The sequence below is a fragment of the Tribolium castaneum genome, unplaced genomic scaffold (assembly GCF_031307605.1).
Source record: "Tribolium castaneum strain GA2 unplaced genomic scaffold, icTriCast1.1 ptg000094l, whole genome shotgun sequence".
NCBI classification, from domain to species: Eukaryota; Metazoa; Arthropoda; class Insecta; order Coleoptera; family Tenebrionidae; genus Tribolium; species Tribolium castaneum.
This window is the reverse complement of record NW_026986691.1, coordinates 7,227-17,500: the sequence shown is the minus strand read 5'-3', so window position 1 is coordinate 17,500 and position 10,274 is coordinate 7,227. Positions and strand designations below refer to the sequence as shown.

General features: G+C 39.1%; 1 protein-coding gene and 1 non-coding gene across 2 annotated transcripts; one reads left to right on the top strand and one right to left on the bottom strand.

The window, feature by feature from the left end:
* The first annotated feature begins 463 nt into the window (after positions 1-463).
* LOC103314804 (uncharacterized) lies at positions 464-6,494 on the top strand. The gene has a single exon (XM_064359693.1). The coding sequence runs from the start codon at positions 909-911 to the stop codon at positions 6,045-6,047; it is 5,139 nt and encodes a 1,712-aa protein (XP_064215763.1). The 5' UTR covers positions 464-908; the 3' UTR covers positions 6,048-6,494.
* Positions 6,495-8,100: 1,606 nt separating this feature from the next.
* On the bottom strand, positions 8,101-10,023 carry LOC135267789 (small subunit ribosomal RNA). The gene has a single exon (XR_010336162.1). It is a non-coding gene; the product is annotated as a small subunit ribosomal RNA (ribosomal RNA).
* Positions 10,024-10,274: the final 251 nt, after the last annotated feature.

Sequence of the window (10,274 nt, the reverse complement as noted above, 5' to 3'; positions counted from 1 at the left end):
ATTATGTATATTTATTAAATAGAAAATATGTCGAAAAACCAGACGTTTTCTTCAAACAAACGCCACAGCTACAAACTTAATCACAACAATATTTACCAAACAATACAATTGTAGGGTGTTTTGTGTGATACGTCGTTTGGTGGGCATTCTAAGAACGTCCGTCGACATAAAAACGAATCAAAAGAAAAGCACAGGCAGTGCAAAACGTTCCTTCGTCAGTCGGGCGTATATCATTTAAAACCCACAGAATCTAAAAAAGTTAATAAACTTTTTTATTTAGATTCCTACGGTTCGTCGCGTCGTTAAAGTAAATTATTACTTCGACGCATGCGGAACCCAGGTACCCGAAAACCGTAAGCCTAAGCGTTTTTTTCCAAACATCACTCACTATCGATAAAGTAAATTGATTTTATGTATTTATAAATGTGCGTTTGTATGTATAGTAGTATAGTAGTTGTTAGCGCCTCTTTTCATTTAGGGGTTTTTGTAATCTTCTTACTAAGAGATAAGAGTAGTAGTAGTCGAGAAGCGATCGGGTGGCAGCCACACGCCGCATTTTACAGGGCATTTATTAATCGTTAATTTAATTGTGCCGTACCGTCAAGGTTCTCTTTTTTTCCTATTCTTCCTCTTTCCTTACTTCTTCCTTCTTACATCGATCTGCACTTTGACGGACCACTCGGTAAGTTTTTTTTTGTGTTGTTTTAAATAGCCTTTCTTTTACGCATTAACATTTGGTCCTTCGAGCCACCGGATCTTCGTTTAGTTAAATCTAGAGCATTGGTATCGCTATTTTTGGAACGCGTTGTTGCAAAAACCCTTCGCTTATCGAGTTATCGCTTTAGCTTATCTCTTGTCGCTGTTGCTCGCATACGTCCTCGCTTATTAGAAATTCGTTTAAATTTATCATGGCTCCAACTAAAGAGAATGAATTAAAGTCTCTTCAAGGCAAGCGTCAATCACTTTTTTTGAGAATTCAGCGTTTATATAACGACTCTAGAAACCTGGATGATGAGACGGTTTGCAAAAACTTTAAAATTAGATATAATACACTAGAAGAAACGCGCCGATTGTTTAGTAATTGCATTGATTCGATAAATTTATTAAGTTTAGAACTCGACTCTGACTATACGCCTAGCTTTGCTGAGTTGGAGGCGGTGGACGAATTATATTGTCACATTGTAGAAGCAGCAAAAAAGGTTTTTACAAAAACTGAAAGTTTGCCCAAGCCGGTGAAAGCTATAGCAAAATTGCCCAAGATCGAATTGATGGAATTTTCAGGGGAAATGTCCGATTGGCCAATTTTTTATGACACGTTTAGAACTTTAATACACGAAAATCCCGATTTAGACGATATTACTAGAATGCATTACTTATTGGGAAAATTGACGGGTAAAGCTTTGCTGGTTTGCTCTGGAATACAACCAACAGGAGCAAATTATCCCATCTTATGGAAAGCGCTCGTAGAAAAATATGATGATAAACGTCTTCTGGCTAGTACTTATTTGTCGCAAATTCTTGACTTTAGACCTTTACAAAATGAATCGGTAGTTTGTTTAAATACATTTTTGGAAAAGTTTGATACAGCGGTGAACGCTTTGAAACAATTAGACATAGAAAATCTTTCGGACTTTATTATAAGTTCAATCGCACTTTCAAAATTAGATGGTCAAACTCGTAGACATTTTGAGCTGTCACAGAAAAAATCTGAAATTCCTTTGTACAAGGAAATTGTTGACTTTGTAAAGGATCACACAAAAATCTTAGCTTGTACTTTGAAATCAACTGCTACAACAGCCAATCGAACGAACTATAGCGCTCCTTTCAGTAAACCTAGTAGAACCCATTCGCTTGTTGTTAGTAATCGCGCATCGAATAATATTTGTCCAATTTGTAACGAGGCTTCTCATTTAGTTTATCAGTGTGCGAAGCTTTTAAAGTTAGGTCCCTTGGAAAGATATCAATTAGTCAAAGATAAAGCTTTATGTTTAAATTGCCTTAGTCCGAAACATAAAATAATCGCTTGTAAATCGACAACCACTTGTAGTTTGTGTCGAAAAAGACATCATTCTCTGCTTCATTTTGATAAACCGCACATTGAGACATCAGAACAGCCTGCTAAAAAGGATTTGGTTTCAATTAGTGACGTTAATAGTACTTCCCGCGAGCCCCATAGTTTTTGTGTCGCTTCAAATACTAGCTTTAAATCATCTAGATATAGTAACACTTTGCTTGCTACCGCCATAGTAGAAATATTCGCTCCAAATTCGAAAAGGAAATTAGTTAGACTTTTAGTAGACCCCGCTAGTCAATCGCATTTTATTACTACAAATTGTTGTACCCGCTTAAATTTGCCAATTAGAAAAATTAACGCTTCTGTTAAAGGCATAGGAGCCATCACGCATCCTATAAAAGGAAAAATAGATACGGTCATTGCTTCTCGCTTTAATTCAGATTATAGATACAAGTTCGAGGCTTTAGTTATCGATCAAATTATTGACAATTTGCCAGATCGAAATATTCCGCAATCATCTATAGAAAATTTGCTTAATCTTCCGCTAGCCGACGAGAAATTTTTTGAGTCGGGGGAAATCGATGGAATAATTAGTGGTAAATTGTTCCCGCAAATATTAGGCCCGAACAAAGTAGAAAGTTCACTTGGAAGCCCAATCGCTTTAGAAACTACACTAGGATACATAGTTATGGGCGAAATACCACATGTAGCCGCGAATTGTGAAACACATTCATTTTGTTTGATTGAGGAACCACCTCTAGATAAAGCACTTGAAAAATTTTGGTCAATGGAAGAGGTTCCCAGTCCCAGTGTTTCATTGAATAAAGATGACGCAAAATGTGAAGAACTTTTCGTTTCTACGGTTAAACGCGAACCGTCCGGAAAATACATAGTCTCGCTTCCTTTTAAAGAATTTCCTCCTAATTTGGGTAGTTCATTTCAAAACGCTTTTCGAAGATATCTAGCTTTAGAAAGAAAATTTCGCTCAATGCCAGCATTTCATCAAAGTTATTGCGATGCAATACAAGACTTCATCGAGCAAGGTCACATGTCTTTAGTAGAGCCACATAGATTGAATAGCGAATCTTCATTTTACATTCCGCATCATGCTATTTTTAAGGAAAGTACTAGTACTCCACTGAGAGTTGTGTTTGATGCTAGCGCCAAAGGTAGTAATTCGCTTTCTTTGAACGATGTTTTATATACTGGTGAAAAATTACAAACCGATATAGTTTCTTTGCTACTGAATTTTAGACTATTTGCTGTAGCCATGACCGCTGACGTACGTCAGATGTATAGACAAATTTGGCTTAATCCCGATCATCGATGCTTTCAAAGAATTCTCTGGCGATTTTCGATTAATGAACCTCTCCAAACATACGAAATCAATGTAGTCTCTTTTGGAGTCAAAGCCTCGCCATTTTTAGCTCTTCGTACAGTTAAGCAACTTGCCTCGGACGAATCTAGAAATTTTCAGTTAGCTTCAGGAATTGTAAATAGAGATACATACATGGACGATGTTGTAACTAGTGTTCCTACCAGTGAAGAAGCTATTGCGTTGTATCGCGATTTAATTGGTTTGTTTAGGGCCGGGGGGTTTAGCTTAACCAAATGGACAACAAACTCTAATGAATTATTGTCAGAAATTTTAGAATCGGAACGCTGCTTTCAGCCCGTTGAATTTAGCAATGATTCCTTGAAGGTCTTAGGTTTTCAGTGGCATCCGCAAACCGACTTGCTTGGTTTTAAAATTAGTGTTCCTGACATAGAATGTACGAAACGGAATATTTTGTCAATAATTGCTCGCATTTGGGATCCTTTAGGATTGTTGGCTCCCGTTACCTTATATGCAAAATTATTGATTCGGGAAATTTGGGTTCAAAAACTTGGTTGGGACGATCCTGTATCGGCTGATATACAAAAAATTTGGAGTCTTTTAAAAGGAGAGTTGCATCTTTTGGAAAACTTTGAAATTCCGCGTCATTTAGGAACTTGTAGTAATTTACCTGTGACAATTGTTGGATTTGCAGACGCATCAGAAAAGGGTTATGGAGCGGTAGTGTATGTAAAAGTTCCAGAAAAGGTACCTACTGTTAGAATCATTTGTGCTAGATCAAAAGTTGCTCCGTTAAAGTCACTTTCGATACCCAGATTAGAGCTTTGTGCTGCGCTTCTTTTAGCTAGACTGATCCATTTTGTAGAAAGCACTTTCCAATCGCGATTAATTATAGAAAACATTGTTGCTCTGACTGATTCTTCGGTCGTACTTAACTGGATAAACGCATCTCCTCATCGTTGGCACACTTTTGTAGCAAATCGCGTGGCAAAAATTCAAGAATTAGTGCCGTCGGTTAATTGGTATCATGTCGATGGGAAGGAAAACCCAGCCGACCCAATTTCTAGGGGTCTAACACCGGCGCACCTTTTAAACCACCCGATTTGGCTAACTGGTCCTAATTGGTTATTTATGGACGAACAGTTATGGCCTATTAACTCTTCAACTAATACAGACGAACCTCCACTCGAAGAGAAACCGATAGTTCTCGTCACTTTCTCACGTTGTGTCAACCCTTTACGACAACTTATAGATAGATCGTCTTCGTATAGTAAATTGCGCAATGCAGTTGTATATGTTCTCAGATTTCTTAAGTTATTGCCAAAAGGAAATCTTATTACACTCAAAGACTTAGAAACCGCTGAATTAACGCTAGTTAGACTTGTCCAAAGAGAACATTTTGCTTCAGATTTAGCTTTGTTAGAGCAAAATAAACCTTGTTCGCCTAAAATTCGTTCCTTATGTCCGTTTCTTAAAGATGGAGTTATTAGAGTAGGAGGACGTCTATCAAACTCAAATTTAGAATATGATCAGCAGCATCCGTTTTTGCTGCCCAAAAAAGACCACTTGGTGGATCTCTTAATAGACTATTTTCACCAACGTAATTTACATACTGGTCCGCATCTTACACTGTCGTTGTTGCGTCAGAAATTTTGGATTCTAGCTGCACGAAATGTTGTTAGACATCGCATTCGCAACTGTAATTATTGCTTTAAATTTCGTCCTCGCGCAACTTTCCCATGTATGGCGGATTTGCCCGCTCCTAGAATTACAGAAGCGAAACCATTTTTGCACAGTGGTGTAGATTATGCCGGACCTTTCTATATCACTCTGACTCGTCGTAGAGGTGTAAAAAGCCAGAAAGCTTATTTATGCTTATTTATTTGTTTAGTTACCAAAGCCTTACATCTAGAAGTGGCTTCTGACCTATCCACTGCGACTTTTATTAATGCCTTTAAACGTTTTTTATCCCGTCGTGGTCCATGCTCGGTTTTGTATTCCGATTGTGGTACAAATTTTATTGGAGCTAAAACTGCCCTAGACGATTTGTCAAAATTTGTGACCTCACAAGAGTATCATTCTAGTATTGATGATGAATTGATTAAACGAAATGTAGTATGGAAATTTAATCCTCCAGCAGCACCTCACTTTGGAGGAATCTGGGAGGCAAACATTAAAAGTGTGAAGTCTCATTTAACTAAAGTTATTGGCACCCAAATTTTGACTTATGAAGAATTTACGACGGTTATTACTCAAATAGAGGCTTTATTAAATTCTCGACCATTGTGTACGCTCAGCTCGGATCCTAACGAGCCGTTAGCTTTGACGCCTGCTCATTTTTTGACAGGGACGCCCCTTCAATCGCTACCAATTCAAAATTTAGACATGTCGACTAATTTAGTAACCCGAAAAGAACTGCTCGATCAAATTTTGCAAACGTATTGGAAACGATGGCACATGGAATATCTACATAATTTGCAAGTTCGTCAAAAATGGAATAAGCCATCTTCTCCAATAAAGGTCGGTACGGTCGTAGTTTTGCGGACGGATAACACCCCACCGTTGCATTGGCCATTAGGGGTCGTTCAAGAGGTCTTTCCTGGCAAGGATGGGATAGTTCGCGTCGCCAGCGTCAAAACTCCCAATGGTCTTTATAAACGACCTATAGTTCGTCTATGTCCCCTTCCAAATCAGTGATCGTTTTGATCCTATAATTTTGTTTTTAGTTATTTGTTCTTTGGGTGGATGCAATTACTTGCAGTTTAATTTAATTTAATATTTATTATTATTATGCGGAAGGGAACTTATATTTCTTTTCTTTAGTTGATAATTTAGTTTTAGTTAACTTCATTCCTTAACGGTCGGGGGGAATGTTAGCGCCTCTTTTCATTTAGGGGTTTTTGTAATCTTCTTACTAAGAGATAAGAGTAGTAGTAGTCGAGAAGCGATCGGGTGGCAGCCACACGCCGCATTTTACAGGGCATTTATTAATCGTTAATTTAATTGTGCCGTACCGTCAAGGTTCTCTTTTTTTCCTATTCTTCCTCTTTCCTTACTTCTTCCTTCTTACATCGATCTGCACTTTGACGGACCACTCGGTAAGTTTTTTTTTTGTGTTGTTTTAAATAGCCTTTCTTTTACGCATTAACAGTAGTAGTATATTTTGTTATTGGTTGTTTCGAGCTTTTTATTGTTATAAAACGTTTTTGTAGTCTTGTACATAAAGTACAGACGAATAGACAGCCCCTTTTATTTATTAATAAACTCCAACCATTTACAAATTAAATTACAACTACAACATCTCTTTTACACATTAATTATACACCATCTTTATTTTCTTTTTTCCGAAGCGAATACGATGAAGAAAATACGCAAAGACTGGCTTACAAAACCGTAAGCCTAAGCGTTTATTTTTCAAACATCACTCACCATCGGTTAAGTAAAATGATGGTATGTATAAATGTGTATTTGTATGTACAGTAGCGTATTAATTTTGTTGTTGGTTGTTTCGAGTTTATTTATTATTATGGTTTGTATGTATAAAGTTTTAGTCTTGTACATAAAGTACAGACGAATAGACAGCCCCTTTTATTTATTAATAAACTCCAACCATTTACAAATTAAATTACAACTACAACATCTCTTTTACACATTAATTATACACCATCTTTATTTTCTTTTTTCCGAAGCGAATACGATGAAGAAAATACGCAAAGACTGGCTTACAAAACCGTAAGCCTAAGCGTTTATTTTTCAAACATCACTCACCATCGGTTAAGTAAAATGATGGTATGTATAAATGTGTATTTGTATGTACAGTAGCGTATTAATTTTGTTGTTGGTTGTTTCGAGTTTATTTATTATTATGGTTTGTATGTATAAAGTTTTAGTCTTGTACATAAAGTACAGACGAATAGACAGCCCCTTTTATTTATTAATAAACTCCAACCATTTACAAATTAAATTACAACTACAACATCTCTTTTACACATTAATTATACACCATCTTTATTTTCTTTTTTCCGAAGCGAATACGATGAAGAAAATACGCAAAGACTGGCTTACAAAACCGTAAGCCTAAGCGTTTATTTTTCAAACATCACTCACCATCGGTTAAGTAAAATGATGGTATGTATAAATGTGTATTTGTATGTACAGTAGCGTATTAATTTTGTTGTTGGTTGTTTCGAGTTCATTTATTATTATGGTTTGTATGTATAAAGTTTTAGTCGTGTACATAAAGTACGATCGTATTGGCAGACACCATTATTATTCATTCATTCATTCTTGTTTGTTATTATAAATAACTCCAACCATATACAAATACTACAACAACAACAACAACATCTCTTGCACATTAATTATACACCACCACTGTGTATTAGTACTTTTTTTCGAAGCGAATACGATGATGGAAATACGCTAAGACCGGCACTGCGAAAGCAATAATAAAACGTTAGCACATAACCATCTTTCGACAATATTGATTCGTGTTAATGTTCGAAAAAATTCTTTGAAAACGTCGTTTACGGCACGTTTACAATCGATTTATAAAATAAATCGAAAAACGTAACAACAGATCCGCTTAATGCAAGACGACCCGTTGTTGCTTTTCCGTTCGACGCATAATAAAGAATTTTGTATGAGAATTGATCATCATACGAATAGTGTATGTATGTGTGTTTTTTGTTGATCAGCACAGACAAAATGTGTGTGTATGTGTGACAACTAAACAACAACATTAACACGTTAATGATCCTTCCGCAGGTTCACCTACGGAAACCTTGTTACGACTTTTACTTCCTCTAAATGATCAAGTTTGGTCATCTTCCCAGCAACATCGGCAACGTCGAAACGCCACCGCGCACCGGTCCGAAGACCTCACTAAATCATTCAATCGGTAGTAGCGACGGGCGGTGTGTACAAAGGGCAGGGACGTAATCAACGCGAGCTTATGACTCGCGCTTACTGGGAATTCCTCGTTCATGGGGAACAATTGCAAGCCCCAATCCCTAGCACGAAGGAGGTTCAGCGGGTTACCCGGACCGCTCGGTCAGGGAGGACACGCTGATTCCTTCAGTGTAGCGCGCGTGCGGCCCAGAACATCTAAGGGCATCACAGACCTGTTATTGCTCAATCTCGTGCGGCTAGAAGCCGCCTGTCCCTCTAAGAAGAATTGTTTGTACGCCGACAGTAAAAACCGCACATAGAGACCGGGCGAACCCGGCTCCAGCCGGCATTTGGGATGTCGAAATACGCCTATTTAGCAGGCTAGAGTCTCGTTCGTTATCGGAATTAACCAGACAAATCGCTCCACCAACTAAGAACGGCCATGCACCACCACCCACCGAATCAAGAAAGAGCTCTCAATCTGTCAATCCTTCCGGTGTCCGGGCCTGGTGAGGTTTCCCGTGTTGAGTCAAATTAAGCCGCAGGCTCCACTCCTGGTGGTGCCCTTCCGTCAATTCCTTTAAGTTTCAGCTTTGCAACCATACTTCCCCCGGAACCCAAAAGCTTTGGTTTCCCGGAAGCTGCCCGCCGAGTCATCGGAGGAACGTCGGCGGATCGCTAGCTGGCATCGTTTATGGTTAGAACTAGGGCGGTATCTGATCGCCTTCGAACCTCTAACTTTCGTTCTTGATCAATGAAAGCGTTTTTGGCAAATGCTTTCGCTTCTGTCCGTCTTGCGACGATCCAAGAATTTCACCTCTAACGTCGCAATACGAATGCCCCCATCCGTTCCTATTAATCATTACCTCGGGGTTCCGAAAACCAACAAAATAGAACCGAGGTCCTATTCCATTATTCCATGCACACAGTATTCAGGCGAAGTTTTAGCCTGCTTTAAGCACTCTAATTTGTTCAAAGTAAACGTGCCGGCCCACCTCGACACTCAATGAAGAGCACCGCGGCGGGATTGAGTTGGGCCGCCCTCTCGAGCTAAGCCCACCGGCAGGACGTCCCGCGAAACGCCAGTTAACACCGCGAACGATGAACCGGCGGCGCGGGACACAAATTCGACTACGAGCTTTTTAACCGCAACAACTTTAATATACGCTATTGGAGCTGGAATTACCGCGGCTGCTGGCACCAGACTTGCCCTCCAATTGATCCTCGTTAAAGGGTTTAGAGTGTACTCATTCCGATTACGGGGCCTCGGATGAGTCCCGTATCGTTATTTTTCGTCACTACCTCCCCGTGCCGGGAGTGGGTAATTTGCGCGCCTGCTGCCTTCCTTGGATGTGGTAGCCGTTTCTCAGGCTCCCTCTCCGGAATCGAACCCTGATTCCCCGTTACCCGTTACAACCATGGTAGGCGCAGAACCTACCATCGACAGTTGATAAGGCAGACATTTGAAAGATGCGTCGCCGGTGCGAGACCGTGCGATCAGCGTAAAGTTATTCAGATTCACCAAGTTGTACGATGACGGCGAAACCGCCACCGATTGGTTTTGATCTAATAAAAGCGCTCCTTCCGTCTCCGGTCGGAGCTCTGTTTGCATGTATTAGCTCTAGAATTACCACAGTTATCCAAGTAAATGTGGGTACGATCTAAGGAACCATAACTGATTTAATGAGCCTTTCGCGGTTTCACCTTAATTTGGCTTGTACTGAGACATGCATGGCTTAATCTTTGAGACAAGCATATGACTACTGGCAGGATCAACCAGGGAACTGTGTTTTTGTGTTTTTTGAGACAGACGAGAGAATAAAATACTCATCATCATCGTTTATAAAGATGAAGAATATGCGCGTTTGTGCGAAACAATCTAACATATAAGAAAGTAACGCCACGCTGTTTCTTCTTTTCTTCGTACGATATAGAGATAAATGTATCGTCATCATCGTCGTCGTAGTCGTTAAACACCACAACACATATATCGGTCAATAAAGGCATAATAATAATATTTATAATATTATTTTT

Bases quoted from the DNA above. Each gene is read 5' to 3' on its own strand.
- LOC103314804 (XM_064359693.1), top strand. From the start codon at position 909: ATGGCTCCAACTAAAGAGAATGAATTAAAGTCTCTTCAAGGCAAGCGT.